Source organism: Cordyceps fumosorosea, assembly GCF_001636725.1.
Source record: "Cordyceps fumosorosea ARSEF 2679 chromosome Unknown scaffold_15, whole genome shotgun sequence".
Classification (NCBI taxonomy): Eukaryota; Fungi; Ascomycota; class Sordariomycetes; order Hypocreales; family Cordycipitaceae; genus Cordyceps; species Cordyceps fumosorosea.
The window spans coordinates 585,170-607,088 of NW_017387315.1; the positions used below are offsets into that span (position 1 = coordinate 585,170).

Below are 21,919 nucleotides of genomic sequence, written 5' to 3' on the forward strand. Positions count from 1 at the left end.
ACAAAGAGCCCGCGATGATATAAGTGTTGACTCAGCTTACAGGAAATCTCTAAGAGTTAGGCTCCGGTTTAATGTTTCAGATCGGGCACTCGCTTCCTCATTGTGGCCATTGACGGAAGCTTCCGCCCGGTGTCTACGGCGGCGTGCCGATCTCTTACAGGCTGACGAGAGACTAATGCACATTGTCCAAGTGTGAGATGAGACCCCTAGCATAAATAGCAAACAAGAATAGTCTTCCCGCGCACTTTTTAGTCTGAGTTTGGATTTTCGCTCGATCTCGCGGCTGAGACATGGTGACCCGGCACGGCACCAAACAGCATGCCACTTCTTTAACCATCATGACAATGTTGATAATACCTGCATATTTTCGATTAGAGAATTTCGGTCAGTTTCGGCAAGTCAATTCAGAAGTTAGACTGAAAGGAAAAGCCTGGCCGACACTGCTGACCTTGACGCAAACTGGAACAAGCCGAGGTCACGCATGTCTATCCAGTAATCTTGCCTGCCTATAAGGTGAATTGGCCAAAACGACAGGCCATTCTGGGCGGATTTGCACCCATTTGCAAGGCAGGTCTATCATTGAGCTGTGAGTAGCTACCACTATCTAACCACGTGTCCTTCTGCCATTCCGGGCAACGTACCAGCCTGAAGAATGCGTGGTCGCAACCGCTTGGCCGCTATTTCAGCATATTGTGCACCGGGCCGATCAATCCGTGGCGAGACCTTGAAACTAGAAAAAGGTATTATCCTCTCTTGTTGAATGCCCAGAAAATTGAGCTAATCCCCTGCTGATAGATGTCAGCATTGAAGCGTTCGCTTATCAGCTCGGCAACGAAGCGGCGTCTCGACTGTCGTCGCCCACCAAACTCTATTTCATTTCACCAAATTTCACAAAAAATACATAGAAAAGCCTGAAATCCCTCATCAATATCTTTTCGAGCACCATGACGTATTGTAGCCCTGCCGCCTTACTCCAGCCCGCGTGAGCGTTTCTGTGCAGCCCTCCGTCTGGCGCTCAGCTGCGGCAACTCACATCACTACCAACGATATAGAGCTTATCCATTGGAAGCCAGGCCACCTCATAGTTGGATTGAGTTTATTACTCTTGCTATGTAAAGCAGAACGGTCCTTGGCGTCTCTCAAACAAGCTCTTCGGCAGGACTTCGCCGACACGACGGGGGCTTGCACCAGTGTATACCCAGACTACATGGAAATGAGCATGTAAAGAAGCGAATGGCCAGATAGATGTCCCCATCAGCGGCAGCTGCGAAACGCATCAACTGCGGAAATCTTTTCTCAAAAATGGTTCGTCTAAAGCTTCTCTGGGCTCTCGTGCCCTTCATCGCCAACCTGGCACTCGCCGCTACCGACTACCCTCCCGGTAAGCGCGGTCTCGGGAGCAACGACGGCCTCGACCTCTCCGGCTTCGAGCGCACGCCGTCCCTCTCCGGCGGCCCCAGCAAGGTCCTCTGGCAGTACAACTGGGACAGCGACATCGCCGGCCACAGCAAGCTCAGCCTCGCCGAGTATGTGCCCATGCTGCACAGCCTGCGCGACGGGCACGACGCCGTCTGGGCGGAGCGAGTCGAACGGTGGCTCGCGCGCGGCACGCGCCACCTGCTCGCGTTCAACGAGCCGGACCTGGCGTGGCCACAGGCGGCGATGAGCGTCGGCGACGCGGTCGACGCCTGGCGGCGGCACATGGAGCCGTTCGCGCCGCGTCGACTTCGTCCCGGTACACTGATACAACCCGGGCGCGCTGGAGCGCGACCTGAAGGACTGGGTCGGTCGGGTGTGCACCCTGGGTTGGCCGGTGTGGGTGACTGAGGTGAGTAACGGGTGGAGGGGAGCATCCCGTCGCGGGACTTGTTGTCCGGAGGAGCGTGTCGTTGCCAGCAGCTAACGTCTAACTAGTTCAAGGGTGTAAATGGCTCGCCTGAAGAAGACATTGCGTTCCTGCAAAAGGCCATGGCGTTTCTCGAGGGCAATGCCTGCGTCGAGCGGTACGCCTACTTTGGCACCGCAAACAATGACCAGTCCCTGCTGTCCAGCGAGGCCAGTCATCTCTCAGAACTTGGCATGCACTACGCTGCTGATTAGTTCTCCAAGCTCCAAACTGCTCATTTTCTGCCCCCTGTGAGTGTCTTTCAGTACGCCAAGGCTTGATCTGTTGACGATCCTACGGTTTAAACGTGGTCGCGGTGGACGTCTGCGCCTATTGTATATAGCTCCTTTTCTTCATTTGTCCACACGCTTTCTTTTTCAAAATTCCATACTCTTTTTCACTCGCTATAGAGCTATGACTTTATTAGGCGCCGCTCCGATGCGATTTCGGTGTGCGGTATTGGGCTGATGTTGTCGGGGCGCTGCATGTAACTACGTCGTAACGGATATACATACCATGCCGATAAGTGGCGGTGGCAAAGCGAGGTCAAGTCTAACGGCCAAGAAACTTCCCATGACTTCTTCGTCGTCAGCTCTCGGTGCCGTGATCTAGGCGTTCATTGCCTTCCAGCTTTTCCGTGCTGCTTGACGTGATGAGCGTGGCAAACTGACGGCTGCAGGGTAAGCCATCGGACTCTGCATGGCGTTGCCACAGCGCAGACGTGATAAGCAATCTCGGTTCTTCGGCCTCTAACCAGCATGTCCAGTGTCGTTTACAGAGCGAATTTTCTTGCAGAAGCAGCCACAAGACCTTCACTGGCGTGTCTACTGGCGTGTCTTTCCGCTTCCCCGAACCCCTGCTCGCTCGGGCTAGGGCGAGACAAGAGGGTCATGGTGGCGCTGGAGTCTGGGCGATGAGTTGAAAAATGATTTATGCGGCGTTGCCTCCGGTTTTCCCCTCTTCACCGTAATGACATCTTCGCTTATCAGCGTCATCAAAGCCAGTCGGAGCTGTCGTTGTGACTGCGGGCTGTCGAGGGCGAACGGTGTCGTAATTTTTCATGTTGTGCGACCCGCCTTCATGTGAAGATTTCAAAGGACACCGAACAACGCATCAGCTGAAGTGCCTAGAGACATCCATGCATGGGAAAAAAGTTGGTTGTGTGCTTCACGCTTATGGGGGGGGGCGGGAGCGTTCGATTACCCTGCCTGTTTGCCGTTGAAGGATCCGACCGCGCATCCCATCTGCAAGATGGCCACACTGCAGTTCGGCGCAATAAATTAATAATAAAGCGGCTTCTGCAGGTCTTGGGGGAGAGAAGAGACGACAACGAGCTCAGATTAGCAGGAGGAGTATCGTAGGAGGGGGCATGAGGCTGGGCTTGCAGATGACAGCGCTCGCGAAAGCAAGGGATAATAAGAGACCACTGTGTTACAGAATGAAGGGTACCATGACTCCAGCCAACTGAATGGGGGCACAAGGGTTGTTTGACGCATCATCAGGGCCGGGATAGGCAGCGCCGACTGCCAACTGGCATCGAATCCACCAGAAAGAGCGCAAATACAGTCGAATCAAAAAGCCCCTATTCGGACGAGTCGATACATGCCTACAATCCTTCCTTTGTGTTCTGTTCGAGTTGATTATGTACCGCTCATTGTGAGCAAGGATGGCCGCAGCCTGTACTCCGTCCGTGTGTGTGGCCCGACACACCCATCATCGACAAGACCAGACCTGCCAGCGAGGTGAGAAATGAGAAGCCGGAAAGCCATTTGCAGTCCAAGGCCGATGCGCCTCGTCGGAAGGGTTTGGCCACGCGGGAAAGCCGCAACGGTAACTAAACGGTTGGCAGCGCCGTTGCCCCTCCCCTCACTTGCCCGCCTCCTTGTCGCAACTCCACGTCCATGCAGATAATTGTCTCTCACAGGGCTTTGTTGATAATAAATTCCCCGCGTTTTTGCCTTATTCATTCTTCTCTTGTGAGCCAAAAGTGAAGTTTGTATTCTTGCTGTGCCTGAAACTGGCCCCTTTTCTTGCTTACTGCACTGACATTCCGTTTGCATTCCCCCCGGAGGACGCTTCGGTCTTGCTCTCGTTGCTTGTGGCTGCCTGGCGGATTTTTAACTCTCGCCCAATCCAAGCCTCTGCATCATACTAGTGTAGCCGACGACGCCGTCGTTGGGTCCCATCGACAGAAAAGCTGACAGCATTGTGAGTCAAACGCAATATCCAAGCGATAACCAATCGACCACTTGCTGATAGCGTGCTTCTGTCTTAGCTCTTCCGCGATACCGCCGAGAGCCGCAAGCGCCTCGCGAACCTGTTTGCCGTATTGCAATTATACGACGCCAGGCCACGCACCACCTGTGTCAGCGCTGCATCAGTCGAAGCAAACTTTGGATTTCTTCATCCTCGTCATTGTCGAACCGTTGGCTGCTTCAAGTTATTTTCTATCACGCGGGCAGTTGACTTTGCGTGACATAGGGCGCCTGTGTAAGCCGACTCTTCTGTCGTTTACATAAGTCGACCAGTGCCCCCCCTCTCAACGTCGAATTTCAGTGTTCTCTAAGATCGTTGATAAAAAGGACACCACCCTGAGCATTCGAGGAGGAGAAAACATGTCGGGTAAAGTTCAACCGGAGCGTATGGCTGAGCTGCGACGCGGCTCCAAGCTGCGACAACGCCTTCAGATGGAGATTGAAGACGCGACTCAAAGCGTTCACCTCGCCGATGATGACATTCGATACCATTACCAGCAGCTTTCTTATATTCAAGCGTACGAGGCGGACCCCGTGAAGCGTCGCCACGACATGGCGTACTGGCAGACCCGCATCAATCAGCTCCACGCGCAGATCACCATGCTGCATCATCGGCTGGCTGTCGCCGTCCAGGACCTTCATGATTTTGAAGAAGCGACCGCGGAAATATCGGAGAGAGCGAGTCGTGAGCCAAAAAGCCGAGAGTCGGGGACTGGGCGTTGCGCTGGCGAGGGAAAACCACACTCAATTTGAGGCTTTGTGGCAGGAGGCTGACATTCTGACAATGTTGATGAGAACCAGCTGAGAGTGGAAAGGTAAAGTTAGCAGGAATCTTGTAAGCGAAGGCAGCAGGGGAGATTTGGCCTGCGGCGTGGTCGGCTAAGGAACATGGGATGGGCGCTTTGCTTTCGTTGCTTTTCTTTTTTGCACTCCATTTAGCTCGGCGTAGGATAACAAGACCAGCATACAAAATAATGATTTAGTGGAATGTTGATGAATCTTAGTAGAACAAAGCGGCTGGTTGCGTTTGCTCGAACCTGCCTTTATCACTACGGCTGTCAACCGATGTGGGGCCAACTTTGGTATGCCGGCTCTCCCGCGCGGTTCAATCTTGCGTCTCTCAACATTTACCCAAATCGCATTTTAGCGATGTTATGATGATGATGCTTGAGAGAAGGATGTGGTGACGAAATAGCCACGCAGTAAATCTCCTCAGCCAACAAAACGGGTGCGTACCGTAACGCTCTACGGCATCGCACGAAGCAAACATCCCGATCGTGAACCGCGTCACTACGACACGCAAGGAGGTCCAAGATGGTCGACTGCCACGCTTGATTCGGCAGAGGTATCAGGCTTACACAATTATGTCCTCTTCACCTGATTGGTACGCGCCGCTGTCATCGGGCGGGCAGCATGATGGCGCACACCGCAAGCGCTCCCAGTTCACATATCGCCACCTGTCCCAAATGGCGAGCTACGTCACGTCCAGCCCGCTGCGTGTCATTGCGCACGTTGATTTGGATGCGTTTTATGCGCAGTGCGAGATGGTTCGACTGGGGCTGCCAGATGACCAGCCACTGGCAGTTCAACAGTGGTAAGCGCTCCTCCATATACCAAACAGCATTCGGCCGTGTTCGATGAGTCCCATACAGCCGCGTTGCTAACTTCATCAAAGGCAGTCTCTGATTGCCATCAACTACCCAGCTCGTAAGAGTGGGATTGGTGGGCGTCTCGGCTCCGTTTTAGACGCTAAGAAGGTGTGTCCGGATCTCATCGCGCAGCATGTCGCGACGTGGCGCGAGGGTGACGACAAGTGGGCGTATCGCGCCGATGCTGCTGCCAACATGACCACGGACAAGGTATCCCTCGACCCGTACCGTCTTGAGTCGCGCAGAATCCTGGCACTCGTTCGCGCCCACCTCCCGCAGAACCTTCAACGCGTGGAAAAGGCAAGTGTCGACGAAGTCTTTCTGGACTTGTCTGCCCAGGTGCACTCTATTCTCCTCGAGCGGTTTACGGAACTGCAGCAGCCCCCGCCCTACAATGACCCAACAGAGCGGCTACCGTTGCCCTCTGTTTCTGCGCTGGACTGGCAGGCGGATGCGCTAGTCGACTTGGACGAGGAGCGCGAGGGTGAGGATCCAGACTGGGACGATGTAGCAATTCTGGTCGGCTCAGAAATTGTGCGCGGGTTGAGGACCGAGATTCGTGAGCGGTTGCGATATACCTGCTCAGCAGGTGTGGCCTGCAACAAGCTGCTAAGCAAACTCGGCTCCGGCTACAAAAAGCCCAATCACCAGACGGTGGTGCGTAATAGGGCAGTGGGCATATTCTTGCACGAGTTCAAGCTGACCAAGATTCGTAATCTGGGCGGTAAGCTTGGCGAGCAAGTGGTAAGCCTCTTTGGGACAGAGCAAGTCAAGGATCTGTTACCCGTGCCAATTGAGCAGCTCAAGGCCAAGCTGGGCGAGGAGACTGGCATATGGTTATATAACACCATACGTGGCGTCGATACGAGTGAAGTCAACCCGAGAACTCAAATCAAGTCTATGCTATCTGCCAAGTCATTCAGACCACACATTGATACACCAGAGCAGGCTATCAAATGGCTTCGCATCTTTGTGGGAGACATCTTCAACAGGCTTGTGGAGGAAGGCGTGCTGGAGAACAAGCGTCGACCAAAGACGATACACCTGAGTGCTCGTCATATGGCGCAGACGCGGAGTCGGCAGATACCCATACCTCAAGGCCGGCCGATTGACGAAACCATGCTCATAGGCTTGGCCAAGGACTTGCTCTCGCAGATCCTAGGCGACCGTAGCATATGGCCATGCAACAACCTCAGCCTCACCGTGGGTGGATTTGAAGATGGCATAAAGAACAACATGGGCATCGGAGCATTCTTGGTCAAGGGTGATGCAGCTATGTCCCTCAAAGCTGACGACCATGGAAACAGCGCATCTGCATCCTCAGAAAGACCGCATAAACGAGCTCGTGCAGACGAGGCGGGTATACAGCGATTCTTTGTCCTCGACCATACGGAAAGGACGCCTGGTGCGGAGGCGGATGCTACAACGGCCCATGTCCGGGGAAGAGACGGCGACTGCGTGGAGAATAACCATGGCCATCACAAATCAGATGCAGATGCGGCTGCAGAGGCCGAAGCCGAAGCAGGGATACATATTCATCAACCGGGCGAGCCCCAGCGAGCGGGCTGGTGGTGCGGTCGCTGTAACGCCTCCTTCGATATGCCGGAGGCACTACAAAGCCACATGGACTGGCATATGGCTAAGGACATACAAGAAGAAGAACGTGTCACGTCAACATTCGCCGAGGGATCACGGAGTGCAAAACCGGTGCGTGGCACAAGCAACAAGGGGCCCGGCGGGTCGTCCACCTCGCGACGCGGAGGGCGCGGAGGCGGAAGCAGCAGGCTTGAACAGGGCCAAAGTAAGCTAAAGTTTGGGTAATCGATCATGTCTCAACTCAACGCATGCTAGTCTGTCGAAAAAGAAGGGAAAAAAATGAAGAACCCCGGACCGAAGATGGCGATTGCCACGGATTGGGCTTGCACTCAAGCATTTTGAGTCCCGCACTGGGCGTCGCGTGGGGGGACTATGACGTTGTTGTCGGAATGGAAATGGTGTGGTTTGGCTGATGCGAGGTTTTTGATGCCAAAAGAAAAATTCGCGACCGAGTGTTCATACCGGTGAAGTCCAAATTTATCGTCATGAACCTGTCGACATATATACTGCTGTGACGACAGTATCCCAACAATCTGTGAACGTCCAACGTCTGTCGCCAGTGTGGGTCAGAAGTGCAAGGAAATCTGAGACTAGCGGACGACAGCCCCATGGTTGGGTTGGGTGGCAATCGGGTCGAAGGCGTTGATACCCAACTAAAAAGAGGCGGTTTTGGCGGTCCACCAGCGGCGCGAGCGGGAACCAGGCACCCGTCCGTCTCACACAATGCTCTTTTTTTGTACCCGTTTCTGCTGGGAGCTAGTGAGAGGGCCGAAGCTACACAGTAGCCTACCTACTGGCGAGTCTCTGACGTCGTGATTGGCAGGGACGACGCAATGCGCTGCCAGTAAGCTGCATCACCGGCCTATCTCTCGCCACGACGTGATGCCCGCGTGATACCGAGAATTTTGGGACAGTTTTGATTTGGCGCGTCCAAGCCCTACTGAGGTCGCACAAAGATTGGGCTGCGCGAGGGTTGGGGCGGCGCATACGGCCCGGAACGGTGACGCTGGTCGGACGCAGTGCCGCGCGATCAGTCACAGCACCTGGCGGCGGGGAGGACGACAAGAAGTGAGGGCATGCAAGCCGATCGCAAGTGTTCGGCGTGGTTTACTTCATTCGTGCATGGACGTGCGGCGCTGGTTTGCAGGAGGAAGGCGTTGTGAGCAACCGAGCAGCGCGGTTTTTGTGGTGCGCGCACCAAGCTGCCTTGCAGAAGAAACAGAGAAGAAAGATCAGAAAATTCGCCCCCCACCAAACCTGTCCAGATAAACCAGTCCAGATAGCCAGCGCCAGCCAGCCAAGAAGGTCCGGAATCTGCCCTGCACATGCGTCGTGCTTGGTTATGTGGTGGCATGAGTGCATGGCAGACACGACGACTTGCAGCCAGGACCCAGCTCAGCAGCCCACATGGCGACAGAAGGTCCACCACCGACAGTTGGGACGTCGGTGTCGAGAGTGGAAGAGTTGGATAGCATGGAGAGGCACGGGGCCAAACGCTGGGTTGGTTCCACAGATTGATTAATATCTTGAACATCTCGAAACTAGAAAATTTATTAGGGGTCTTTTGGTATTATTTCGCGTCAATGCTATGCTCAAGGTTCTGGTAGAGCTGAGGAACGTTGGGTACGTTGGGACGAGTAGAGGGAGGTGGGGGAATGCTTGGGCCGCCATGTTGAATGGATATGGATGCCTGGTGAAGAGAGCAGCCAACTAATTAACTACGAAGCAAACTAATAACTAACTAATAACTATCTGATGATGTTGCCGGACCTTCAGGGAGCATGGACACGGGAAGTTGGTATGTAGCATGGTATGATGGAACTGGCAAGCCTGATTCGTCCCATGGTAATACCTTGGCTGGCTGGGCTGGAGCGTCATCTTGGGATCCTACCTAATAAGTTCACAGCCCACCAATCCATAGCAGAGGAGGAGAATATCCGGACGCATCTTCCTGGTTGGCACGCCTCGTTGACTGGGTACGGAGTCCAGTGCCGAGCTACCTGTTTGTGGGATGGGAATGGTTGGAAGGACTATCCCTTTGTCCGGCCCGATAAAACCGAAGATGGAGGAATAAAATCTCTACAAAATATTGACAATTTTCAAAATAACTGAAAGGTATGCATAGTAATTTCGAATCCATTTCCTCGGGCATGCGCAGACTTGATCATGTCCAGTGACTGGTTTGTTTGGTTGCCCGCCTGAGAGGCCTGCCCCACCACCCATCGTCGCACTGGTGCTCCCCTTGCTCCTCTTCTTGCTCCCCTTGCACCAGTCAAACATCTCGACTCGGACCCTCCAAGCCCTTGTTCTTCATCCTTCCCGGGCTAATAATGCTGCCCAAACCCTTCTCGTGCCGCACCAGTATCACCAGCCCTCATCAATGACTGACTGCCGACTCTCGTCTCACACGCACACACCTCCGTCGCCGCTTTGCACCACACAGTCCCAGCGTCTCCGTCCCATCATCCGACACTGTTTTGGCACCCAATCCAGAAGCCCAACTCACGCTTTTGCAGCCCAGCCCTCCTCACTCATCGTCATCCTCGCTCTGTCCTCAGCGCAAGCTAAGCCATCAAGCAAAAAGGTCAGCCACCCTCCCCCTCTCCCCTCCATCCCCTCTATCCAACCACCTACCCCTGTTCCCTCTCGCTTTGCCCGTTTCCCTCTGACATTGGTTGGCCCTTTTCGCAACTGACACGCACGAAATCTCTACAGGCCCGGCTTATTAGTTGATCACCGCCCAGTCCCTGTTCTCCTGCGCCCTGCAGGCTGCCTACCTATACCTTGCCACTCGCCTTGACCCGCTGCCAGCTCGACTTTTTCGCCCCCCTTAGGCCCTTGTCGCCTGCCAGTCTGCCTCTATCTCGCTGCATATTAGACGCCTTTGCCCACACACCTCCGCCTCCCGAGCCATTCTCTTTCTTCTGTCACCTCCTACGCACATCTCCTCCTCGCCATGTCACGACAACCCCGCAACGCTGCTCCGGCGCCCGCTGCTTCCAGCACTCGCATGAACGAATACTTTGTCCCTCGAGACGGCATCGATCGCGAAGTCATTTCCGCCGACATCTGCCGCTACCTGGGCAACGATGCCCTGGTGCGGCCTGGCTACTATGAGGTGCGCGCCCTCGCGACGGAAGCTCTGTCGCCGTTCAAACTACCATCGTCCAGCTTTGCTAACTACTCAGAACCCTCAAACCTCACAGACCGTCCAAGGCTACTACATCACAGCCTACCGGAACCTGACGACCGTAAGCCACCTCAAACAGCTCCCCCAAACCCCCAAACGCCCGCTAAACCGTGACTAGGCAATGATCGAAGACCTCAAAGCAGACTCTGCACGCTGGGACAGCGAACGCCGCGCCCAAACTTCACGCAATACCCCTGGAGGTAGTCAAAGCTCGCGAGATGGCCCAAACTATGTTGCGGCTCCGTCTTCTAACTCACATGTAGTGCAATATCGATACTCCGAGACGCACCAGTCGCGTCAGCACCATGGTCCTACCGAGCACCCTCCCTTCCAACAGCAACAGCAGCAGCCGCCCCAGGACCATTTCAATTCCCGTGAATCCTTTGATACCGCGAGATACCCAGGATCTGGTGCTCCAGGCTACACCGGTGCCACGGGAAACTTTCCCCAGCAGCAAACGTATGCTCCCGCTACCGCTGCTCCCAGCTATGGCAACTACCAGCAAGGACCCCCCGCCGCGAATCCCGATCCCAGGTATTCCAGCCCTGTCAACCAGCCCGGCTTGATGAACTCAGGATTCCCACCGCCCCAAGAGGTTCCCTATGTGAATACCGGTGCCAACATGGCCCCCCGCTACCCTCCCAACGATGGTTTCTCTGGACCGCGAGGGGCCTCCTCCGGACCCGGACCCCAACAGAGCATGTATTCCACTTCGGGTCCTCCCCAGCAAGGCTATTCTCAACCCCAGGGCGGTCCCGGATACCAATATTCGAACCAGATGCCTCATCCGGGAAGTGGCCAGCAGTATTCTTCCTCGGTCCAGCCGCAAGATCCCTTCTACGGCAGAGGTCAGTTGCGTACCAACGGCGAGTAGCTGCGAGCTACCTGAACTTGTCTTCTGACCTACTCTAGCCTCGCCCGCAGGCCCTCCACAACCCTATGGAGCCCAAGGAGTGCCGCCGCCGCAACAACAGCAACAGCAGTATGATGAACCCCCTCTCCCTCGAGGCTCTGCGCCCCCTTCCAGCCCCAAACCACCCTCAGGTGCAAACAAGCGTCGTAGTGACCAGGACAGCGACAGGAGCTCCGTTGAGAGACACCACCGACCGCCCCCTCCCCGCCGCTAGACAAACCTCCTCGCCAGTCGTGGCTAACGCAGCTCCAAATACTGTGATTGCCTTGTCCCCTGGATGCTTCGCCCGAAGCACTGTGCCCTTTTTTTTTCATGTCATCAACGACCCGCAATGGAATATAAACCGGATTACCCTCTGCGTACATATAACCACCCTATACGGACCCTTTACCACGGACACCCGCGCTGGACTATTCCCTGGACAATGCTTGCGATTAATTTGTGCTTTTGGCTCGCCTCATTTACGGATAATGTTACCAATGCCGGATATACCTCTTTTGGCTCTCGTTTCTTTGGATTTGCCATCAACTTGAATGATTCTTGTCAGCCCTGGCTCTGGAGTTTGCGCCGTCACCTGGAGAATTATTTCAAGTTGATTATTGAATGGATTCACGTCATGTTTTTCTCTTTCCTGTCACAATCGGCGTTTTGGAAAAGGCTTGTTTGATTCGGTACCTGTTGATTTTGGGTCGACGATGTCTGCCTGCTGTCTGGCTGGGGCTTTGGCAAGTCAGGGATGTCCTGTCAATCGACAGTCTGGCCAGCCGTCTACCTCTCCACGGACAAGAAGCATTGCTGTTGTGCTTACGCGCCCAGATCCGGACAGCCGGTTAGCGTCGCCGGTTTGTATTTACTCCCCAGACGTTTTTATGGAATTGTTGCTGCTTTGTTTGGCGACTTGGAGTGCACTGGGTGTGATTTGTTTGCACTGATACATCTAGCGTTTGCCAGCCAAAAAGAACCCTGGAGCCTGGATATTGAGAATGAACCTCAAAACCTTTTGTCTTGGACCACTCGCACTGGACGTTCCTTTGGATCTGTGCATCATGCCATCAATGGCTCGACATTGTGTTGTTCGCCTGTTCATTGTTTTTTTTTTTTTTTTTCAAAACCATGGACTTGTTCTTCGCTCAACTCTATTTTGCGAAGAATCACACTGCCATCGGAAACTCCAGTCAATGTCCACTTCCATATTATCCTATGTACACCGTCCCTCATCGTCAACCACTGCGCAGCATCACTTTATGAGACTATAGTTTCGACCCTCTACATACTTGGCGAGCACAAATGGATCACTCCGACTCTATCTTGAACCTATTTTCCGCTGCGCACCTGGCTTTACACAACATTTAGAGGCACCGGGATATGTTATAGATATATGTATTATTATTGTCATGAATCTGTTCTGATTGAGTGATATATCCCATTTTTCCAAGGAAAAGATCTAACACAGCAAGTTCCATTATGAATCTTGAAAGCAAAATGCCAAAGCTTCTACCTTGCTTGCAAAAGCCCACAGGACTGCGCCTGGGCAATGACAGCCGCCACCCATTCCTGCGACGGCGAAGCCAACAGCTCCGCGCCATGAGCATCGCTGTACGGCGGAGGAGGCACATCGATGGTGTACAAAAGAAAGCGGCAGGGTGTAGTCTTGCTCTTGAGCGATGATCTCGTCCGCGCCGCCGCGCCGTTGCCGCCCTTGGTCGCGGGCCGCGCCGCCACCGGGAACCGATCCTGCTGCACGCGGCGGCACACCTCCCACAGCGCGTCGAGGTCCTCGGCCGCGACGCTGCCCAGGACCCTGCTCTCCCGCAGGCGGCCGCTGCGCGTCCTGGGCGCGTCGCCGGGGGTCTGGCTGACGCGCAGCCCGCGGCGACGGCTGCCCGTGGCGTCGAGGTACACGCCGCGGCCGGCGCCGGTCAGGACGAAGAGCGCGTGGCGGTCGCGGCTGGAGTCGTCGTGGTCGACGGCGCCGTAGTAGCGGGCGAGGTAGACGGTGAAGCGCGCCGCGGTGGTGGGAGCAGAAGTGTATGGCGGCGGAGGTGAGGGGGGGGAGGAGGGGGAGGCGCCCATGGAGGAGAGGATTGTGCAGAGAGGGGGGAGGGTAGGGCGCGAAGGCAAGCTGCGCGCGCGGGCCGAGTACGGGGGAGGCGGCGGGTAGATGGTGTCGTAGGCCGGAGGAGGCGAGTCTAGGGTCTCGTAGGCCGGTGGCGGGAGGGTCTCGTAGGCCGGGGGAGCGCAGGGGTAGAGTGACTCGTATGGCGGAGGAGGAGACGGGTATAGGGACCCGTATGAGGGAGGCGCGGGAAGTGTGTTGCGTTGTATGGGCGGCAGCACCGCGTTGGGAGTAGACCGAGCAATGGGTAGGAACTTTGGCTGCCCTCCTTCGTTGGTGTCGCGGTCTTGGTTGTCCATGTTGCTCCTGCCAAGGTCTTGCATGATTTAAAGTTTTTGATGTATAGAGTCGATTATGCGTAGTGTGTATTCTTGTACTTGTTAGTGTGTATGATACCAACAAGTACAAGCAGCTGATGAGGATGAAGGGAGACATTGTGACATTTGGACGGGAAAAGGCGAGTCTTCTTATAGAAAGATATGATGCAAGATTCTACAAGTTCACATGGGATCTAAGAATAGTATGATATTAAGAATTAAAGATTAAACATAGCAACGTTGGATCGCGCGCCGAGGCTCATTCAAGACGGACTTTGGTAAGGCGCAGCAGCTTCTCGGCTATCGCTCAACCAATTCAAACGTCCCATGTCTTAATCAGACTAGACCTGCGTGGAGGAAGCTTGGACGGGCGGCGGCACGCTTCTCGCAGGGGCGATCGGAGACACCGAGCTTTGTTGGGCGGGCGGCCGAGGGAGCAGCTGAGAGCGCCTCAGCGTGACCGCAGGGCGGCGTTCTGGCAAGCTCGAGATGGACTTTTGACAGGTAGAGTTTCGCTTAATAGTGGTCTCGTGGGGGCAACTACGTGACGGACGTCGAAACTAGGACGGGTTGGATCCAGGGATGTTGTGGTTGTTGGGTTTAGCGGGTGGTTTGGCTGCGGGCGCGGCACGAGAGCGGAAAGTTTCATGGTCCAGGGGGTGACTTGAAGGGACAGCACAAATCCTATTGTCTGCAAGTATATTAGAGTGCCTTTGTTGGGTAGGTCTGAATTGATCAGGGCCGAGCAAGCTCCGGTCCGGATATCGCTACGCACCACGATGCACGACTTCGGACTGCTTCCGAGCTCAATAGCTATCCTTCAGAGATTTCGCTGTGGAAGCTTTTTAGGTATTGTAGAAAGATAGATAATATTTCTTCCACTTAGAAGAGATGCAGCTGTAAAACGGCATACGCTGTCTCCCTCTGGCTTCTCATCCCAACCCTTCTGGTGACGGAGCTTGCCGGTTAGCCCCCCCGGGGCCAGCCCGGCTATCGGCCGCGATGGCCATGTTGATCCCCCATTATGTATCTCCGTACCTTTTGTCTAAGAAATAGCGCCGGCGCCATTCAAACTTTGTAAAACAATGCGAAAACCTCGTCGAGGTTCTTATTCCGCACTCCATGGCACACAATCTGGCGACAGCCGGGGGTGGGGGTCGGAGTGATTTGCGGACATTATGAAGGTGGCGTTCAGCAGGAATAAATATGTGGCGTTTCCGTTAAACATATCACATGAATGGCTGAAATTAAATGTCAATGGGTGTGCTTAAGCCAACCGTTCGGTGTAATAGACTCGCCGCCGAGGGGAGACGGCGAGACGGGCCGCAGAGCGGGTGTTGATGCGGGCGTTGATGAACTCCGCATAAACGCCTTGGCGAGGATCATGTGAAAGCCAAGTTCCACCGGCCGAAGTTTTCCTTCTGAGGTCCGAGTTGTTGCGTAAAATTAGACCAAGAGTTTGAACCAGCTGTACACTAACATCGTACCATCTTGACATGTTGGCTGAATGCGTTGTTACATGGGCTCTTGGCAAGTTATGATCAACGCAGGTAAGTTTGTGTAATTCAAACGGGCGCGTTTCGTGAAAGCCCATCATCGACTCAGTGCAAGTCTAGAAGCCTTTGGCTATGCAACATATTGTCCGTTGTAGGCAACGTAACTTACAAGCTCGCGATGACAAGGTTTAATGACAGAAACGATGGTGGGCACAACAAGCGTAACGATAGTTAGCTGCGAGGCAATAGTACTAAGGCCCTTAGGTGGCTGGGAGGTAATAGGTAGCATTCGGGGATGAGTGATGCCGGCCCGGTCAAGTAGGCACTCATGTATGATACAATTGTATTTGGGTATTGTTGCGAGTTACCACTATTAGAGATTGCAACAATGACCGCGCCGAGAGCTTAGCGCAGCTCACAACTTCTTTATCGTGCCAAGATGTTGATTCCTCCCCTACACGGCGTGTGCAGGAATGATAAGACGTGACACTTCCCGACGGGTATTGGTAGCTGTCTGTCCCGCCATCAACAGACACCATGGTATTTTTGTAGGATCGCCCCCATATTTATAGTTTCTGAGGATTATTCTAGGGAGTCATCTACCTTTCTGCCAAAACCGACCATAGGGATCGGATCTATGCACATTCCACACAGACGTATCCTCTTCTAGGGTGGCTTCCACCCAGCCGCGCCCCGGTCGACGATGCCGACGGCCTCGTCGCCCAGGACTAGAATGTGGAAGGAGCTGAGATCGCCGCGAGAGGATGAGAAAGTACGCGGCCGGTGCCTGGTATGTGACGCAGCTGGCTCGGTCATGGTTCAGAGGCTCTCGAGGACGCGCTTGCGCGACTTGGCCGTGCGCTGCACCTAGCCGCTTGCGAGAATCACGTCGTCAATGCGCTCCGTGACACAATGTAGACACTTTCTTTGAGCTCGAGCGCGCAGTGCAACTTGGGTACGGGGATGGTGGTCTGCGCGCGGTGATGAAGCGCATCGCGGAGGCCTCAGCGGGCCTGGTGAAGGCGGAAAAACGGGTGGCCTTGATGCAGAGCGTACAGGATAGACAATATGACGAGGCCGGTAAGCTGCAAGGATTGTGAGAGGCAGCGGAGGAATATGAGGCAGTACAGGAGGATGACGGCCTGTTGAATGACGTAGCCATGGCTGATGCAGGAGACGGACTGCATTGGGGTCAAGTGAGGTCATAAGTTGGCCTACGCTTGACGACCGCTACCGGCGACAAACGGGGGAATAGAAAATGCAAGGAAAATGGGGAAGGCTACAGAGTTCAGCATAGGTTTGCTTCTTTTCTAGGCATGTTTCGTGCCTACTCGGGTTGTCTTCAGGTTACGCGAACATCATCTGCGTCCCAGGGTCCTGCCCATATGAGCACCAACAAACGCTGCGGCATATCAACCAAGACGTCTCGCCAATTTGGGGCCTGAAGAGGCACTGTTTGAATATTTCCGCGCAACATTTGTGCAACGATGAAAGTGTCACTGGTGAGCAAGAACAGTTGGCTTGGTGCGCGTTGCTTGCCAGCCCTGCCCTACCGCTGCTGTAATTTTGTGCAAGGGTATTGGTGGGAGAAATACCTGCTTGTGGCTTGAATGCTGTGGCTGTAGGTAAGGAAAGTGGCGGGTGAGTGTGACGATTGAGGACAGCAGTAGGCTTTGTTGATGATCGAATGTGAGCATCCTTGATGCCAAGACATAATTAAGCTCGAATATTTTGATTGGGAGCTGTGTCTTGTACTGCCATGCAGCTAGTCACCCTTTTTCTGGGGTAATACGTTTGTGAATTCATTGTCTGTTGCACCTGGACGGCTTCCTGCGCGTCCACGGCACCGCCTGTAGCCGGTTATGGCTGATGGTTTCAGAGGATGTTCCAGCTACCGCTACAAAGGCGATGGAGGTGTGCTAACTGGGTGAAAATACTAAAGAGGTGTAATACAATATTGTAACGGCTCGGTTTTCCAAGAGAAAAAGGGCTAGAAAAGAGCCATATAGCATACCTGGTACTTTGGTCTTGTCATGTTACAGGGGACCATCCTAGGGGACGTGTCCACCGCCCAGAAAAAGCAGGGTACCTCAGGTTGGGCCAAGCTCAGGTATCGGCTCACAGTCCCTTTGTGGAGGGGTTACCTGTGTAGCCCCTCCATCTGTGTACCTCCAGTTCTGCCAACAAGGCACCTGAATCATCCATCGCTCATTTCTTCTCGCTTCGTCCTTTTTCCGAATCCCCATGACCGACAGCCATTAACACTGAATCTCATCAACTCTTTCTATTTGCCACATCTAGAGCATTTACTTACGTTAGGATAAATCCTCCCCCATCTACACACCATCAGTCAGTTTGGGTTCTGATGCCCCGCCACGATTTGCCCATAGAACAGCCAACTTTTTTTTCTGCCCGCCAAATCCATCCTCGACCGACCACGAGAGAAGCCCACACGCATTCCTCACCCACCAACCAGCGTCTGCCCGCCCCTCTACCTACGGATACCAGGTCGACTAACCCAAGGACGCAACACAACCAAGTCTCTCCCAACACCAAATCACCACAACTGCTCCCATATACGTCGTCGCCATGGACTCTGCCGCCATTAGGGGCTTGCTCGCTACGAGTCTGCTTCCCGATGCCGACAATAGACGTCGTGCTGAGCTTCAACTAAAGCAGGTTCGTTCTCCCCGACCGACGCCTTGTCCGTCCCCATCCCCTTGACCGTCTTCTTTTTATTTTTCGGCTGCCATTTTTGCCCCCCCTCGACGATGCACCCCTTGCTTGCCGCCCACCACGGCAATACCCCAATCCTCCCCCCTGGTCTGCGCGACCGCTTCTCCTCGAGCCAGAGTGATGTGAGCCGTTCGCTTTGTGGCGGAAAATGCTAATTCAGCGGCCTCTAGGTTGAAGAAGAGACCGGTTTCCTCGTCTGCCTCCTCGACATCCTCGAGGCCGAACAAGATGCCAGTGTGCGCCTAGCCAGTATGTTTTGCTGCTCATACCCTTCCTCCGCCGTCCGAATCTGCCCCCTCACGCGTGTTTAGCAATCATCTATCTCAAGAACCGCATCAATCGATCATGGTACACGACCGAGCCCGTCACCCAGGGCAAATTGATTCCCGATGAGGAAAAGAGTCGCATTCGAGACCGCCTCGTCCCTCTTCTCGCAGATGCAGACCCCCTCGTCCGCCAGCAGCTCATCCCTATTATCCAGCGCGTCCTCCAGGCCGACTTCCCTAGCCGATGGCCCAACTTTATGGGCTTCACCTCGGAGCTGCTGAACACCAACAATCCCTCGTCGGTACTCGCTGGTCTGCAGTGTCTTCTTGCCATCTGCCGTGCTTTCCGCTTCAAGTCCTCTAACAGCGATGACCGCCCGCACTTCGACACCATTGTCGAGACCAGCTTCCCCCGCCTTCTAACAATTTGCAACGAGCTGGTCAACCAAGAGAGTGACGAGGCCGGTCAGATGCTTCACCTGGCTCTCAAGACCTACAAGCACGCTACCTGGGTATGTACTGCTTCTGCGCCACGACCAAATCCATTTCTGACCAAGTTCTAGCTCGAGCTCTCCCCCTCCCTCCGTGTCCCCGAGACCAACATCGCATGGTGCACTGTTTTCCTCCAGACCGTTGCCAAAGCCGCCCCTGCCAGCGCCATGAAGGACGATCCGGCCGACCGTGAAATTCACCACTGGTGGAAAGCCAAGAAGTGGGCTTACTTCAACCTTAACCGTCTGTTCATCAGGTATGCCGCAATCAATTCCCTGCGCCTTCTCTCTCCTAACCCCTCCCAGACATGGCAACCCCACCATCCCTGGCAAGGAGGCCGATGCCCTCGCCTTTGCAAAGAACTTCATCGCCAACATCGCGCCCGAGATTCTCAAGCATTACCTCCACGAAATTGAGAAATGGGTGGCCAAGACCTCGTGGCTTAGCCGACCTTGTCTGTCATACACCCTCATCTTCCTCGACGAGGCTGTTGGTCCCAAGGAGATGTGGCCGCATCTCAAGCCGCATCTGACCAATCTTGTCACCCACTTCGTCTTCCCTGTGCTCTGCTTGACCGAAGACGATCTCGAAAAGTTCGAGGACGAACCTGAGGAGTACCTTCACAGGAAGCTCACGTATTTCGAAGAGGCCTCCGCCCCCGACGTTGCCGCCACCAACTTCCTCGTCAACCTCACCAAGCAGCGCCGCAAGGAGACCTTTGAGATTCTCAAGTTTGTCAATGCCGTCGTCAACGAGTACGAGGAAGCCGCCCCCGAGGCGAAGAACCACGTCGCCAAGGAGGGTGCCCTGCGCATGATTGGTACTCTCGCACCCGTTATTCTCGGCAAAAAGAGTCCCATCGCCGACCAAATCGAATACTTCCTCGTGCGATATGTGTTCCCCGACTTTAAGAGCCCCCAAGGCTACCTACGTGCTCGTGCTTGCGACACCATTGAGAAGTTTGAGCAGCTCAACTTCCAGGATATCAACAATTTGCTCACGATTTACCGCCATATTCTCGACGGCATGGCCGACGAAGCGCTTCCGGTCCGCATTACTGCAGCTCTTGCCCTTCAGCCTCTTATTCGCCACGACATTATTCGCCAGCACATGAAACAGAGCATCCCTACCATCATGCAGCAGCTGTTGAAGCTTGCAAACGAGGCTGATATCGACGCCCTCGCCAACGTCATGGAGGATTTCGTTGAAGTTTTTGCCACTGAGCTTACCCCCTTTGCTGTTGCCCTGTGTGAACAGCTTCGAGACACATATCTACGCATTGTTCGCGAACTGGTGGAGAAGGAGAGCAAGGCCGGCGATGATGACGACCTATACATTGCCTACGATGACAAGAGCATCACAGCTCTTGGTGTCTTGCAGACCATTGGAACTCTGGTTCTGACTCTTGAGAGCACCCCCGATGTGCTTCTCCATATCGAGGCCGTCCTCATGCCTGTCATCAAGGTTACTCTGGAAAATAAGCTATACGGTAAGGCTTTTGGAAAATACTCGGTGAAACTAAGCTAACTTGACAGACCTCTATAATGAGGCGTTCGAAATTATCGACAGCTGCACATTTACCGCCAAAAGCATATCCCCTAACATGTGGCAAGCTTTTGAGCTTATTCACACAACCTTCAAGTCCGGCGCTGAATTCTACCTCGAAGATATGCTACCTGCTCTGGACAATTTCGTCCAATTCGGTGCCGCACAACTGACCCAGAAACCTGAATATGTTAGAGCCCTTTATGAGATGGTTTCAGACATGTTCACGGATCCTCGTCAGGGTGGTGTTGAGAGAATATGCGCCTGCAAGCTGGCCGAGGCTCTCATGCTTAGCCTCCGTGGCAGCATTGACCAGTATATGGAGGGCTTCATCTCTATGGCCATGACTGTGTTGTCTGCCCAGCCTGACGTCAAGCCCAAGAGCTACAAAATCTACCTTCTGGAGATGGTCATCAACTGCATCCACTACAACCCTCTTCTGAGTCTTCAGATTCTCGAGGCCAAAGGCTGGACGAACCGCTTCTTCAGCCTGTGGTTCGGCAGTATGCCGTCGTTTACCCGCGTCCACGACAAGAAGCTCTGCATTGTCGCCATCTCTGCCCTCCTCAACCTTAACCACGAACAAGTTCCTCAGAGTGTCGCTGTCGGCTGGCCACGTCTGCTTCAGGGCATTACTGAGCTCTTCCGTACCCTACCGGCGGCTCTCAAGAGTAAGTCTTTTGGAGCGTGTCTTCAGTCCGTGTACTAATTTGCCACAGATCGTGAGGAAGCCCTCCGCGACGACCCGTACTTCTCCAACAACTATACTTATGATGACGATGACGAGTGGGATGAGGATGAATCCAAGTGGGAGGCCGAGGAAGAGGCAGAGCCAGTTGTCGAGGAAGAGGCAGCCGAGGCCAAGGAAGAGAGCAACGCCTACCTCGAATTCCTGCACGGGGAGGTAAGAACCTAATAGGTGCTACAGCAATGTTGAATGAGCTAACAATTACAGGCTCAAAAATTCAGTCGTGCTATTGACGATGAGGAGGAGGATGAGCTCAGAGAAGATAGCGTCCTCCTAGAGTCGCCGCTGGATAAGGTCGAGCCTTATCAGCTATTCCGTGGCACTCTTCTGAGTAAGTTACCCCAGGAGTCCATTTGCGGCACATGCTAACTTTCCCAGAAATGCAACAAGAGCAACCCCAGTTCTATGGCAACTTGGCAGGTCACCTCTCGTCAGATGAACAGGGCGTTCTGCAGAGCATCATCGCTAAGGCCGAGGCGATTGCAGCACAACAAGCACAGCAGCCGCCCAACGGCGGTGCAAACTAGGTCTAATGAGCTTTTTCTTTAATACAGCGAGGAATTCGGGAGGGTCGGGAGCGTGTGTTGTTTAGTTACGCCACGTGGGACTGGACTGGCGATGAGCACAAGAGCAAGTGGTGGATAGCATCAAGATACCTAAGACCGGCGAGGATTATGGGTGTTTGGGACACATGGTTCAAGCGCACGGAAAGGAA

At 54.2% G+C, this 21,919-nt stretch overlaps 6 protein-coding genes across 6 annotated transcripts; 5 read left to right on the forward strand and 1 right to left on the reverse strand.

Annotated features, from left to right (window-relative positions):
• Window positions 1-1,302: 1,302 nt before the first annotated feature.
• On the forward strand, window positions 1,303-2,100 carry ISF_06122 (hypothetical protein; the record flags this gene model as incomplete). Its single annotated transcript, XM_018849726.1, has 2 exons — window positions 1,303-1,815; window positions 1,915-2,100. The coding sequence occupies 2 exons, from the start codon at window positions 1,303-1,305 to the stop codon at window positions 2,098-2,100; spliced, it is 699 nt and encodes a 232-aa protein (XP_018703224.1).
• A 2,400-nt stretch (window positions 2,101-4,500) lies between these two features.
• On the forward strand, window positions 4,501-4,893 carry ISF_06123 (hypothetical protein; the record flags this gene model as incomplete). Its single annotated transcript, XM_018849727.1, has 1 exon — window positions 4,501-4,893. One exon carries the CDS (start codon window positions 4,501-4,503, stop codon window positions 4,891-4,893), a length of 393 nt encoding a protein of 130 aa, XP_018703225.1.
• Window positions 4,894-5,504: 611 nt separating this feature from the next.
• ISF_06124 (sister chromatid cohesion protein Eso1) lies at window positions 5,505-7,610 on the forward strand (the record flags this gene model as incomplete). Its single annotated transcript, XM_018849728.1, has 2 exons — window positions 5,505-5,734; window positions 5,816-7,610. 2 exons carry the CDS (start codon window positions 5,505-5,507, stop codon window positions 7,608-7,610), a joined length of 2,025 nt encoding a protein of 674 aa, XP_018703226.1.
• A 2,731-nt stretch (window positions 7,611-10,341) lies between these two features.
• On the forward strand, window positions 10,342-11,702 carry ISF_06125 (transcription factor RfeG; the record flags this gene model as incomplete). The annotated part of the gene is made up of 5 exons (XM_018849729.1): window positions 10,342-10,503; window positions 10,592-10,636; window positions 10,694-10,775; window positions 10,839-11,423; window positions 11,488-11,702. The coding sequence occupies 5 exons, from the start codon at window positions 10,342-10,344 to the stop codon at window positions 11,700-11,702; spliced, it is 1,089 nt and encodes a 362-aa protein (XP_018703227.1).
• A 1,280-nt stretch (window positions 11,703-12,982) lies between these two features.
• On the reverse strand, window positions 12,983-13,903 carry ISF_06126 (hypothetical protein; the record flags this gene model as incomplete). The annotated part of the gene is made up of 1 exon (XM_018849730.1): window positions 12,983-13,903. One exon carries the CDS (start codon window positions 13,901-13,903, stop codon window positions 12,983-12,985), a length of 921 nt encoding a protein of 306 aa, XP_018703228.1.
• Window positions 13,904-18,006: 4,103 nt separating this feature from the next.
• On the forward strand, window positions 18,007-21,731 carry ISF_06127 (Armadillo-type fold protein; the record flags this gene model as incomplete). The annotated part of the gene is made up of 9 exons (XM_018849731.1): window positions 18,007-18,096; window positions 18,324-18,402; window positions 18,465-18,931; window positions 18,983-19,167; window positions 19,217-20,400; window positions 20,447-21,127; window positions 21,176-21,360; window positions 21,412-21,535; window positions 21,583-21,731. 9 exons carry the CDS (start codon window positions 18,007-18,009, stop codon window positions 21,729-21,731), a joined length of 3,144 nt encoding a protein of 1,047 aa, XP_018703229.1.
• Window positions 21,732-21,919: the final 188 nt, after the last annotated feature.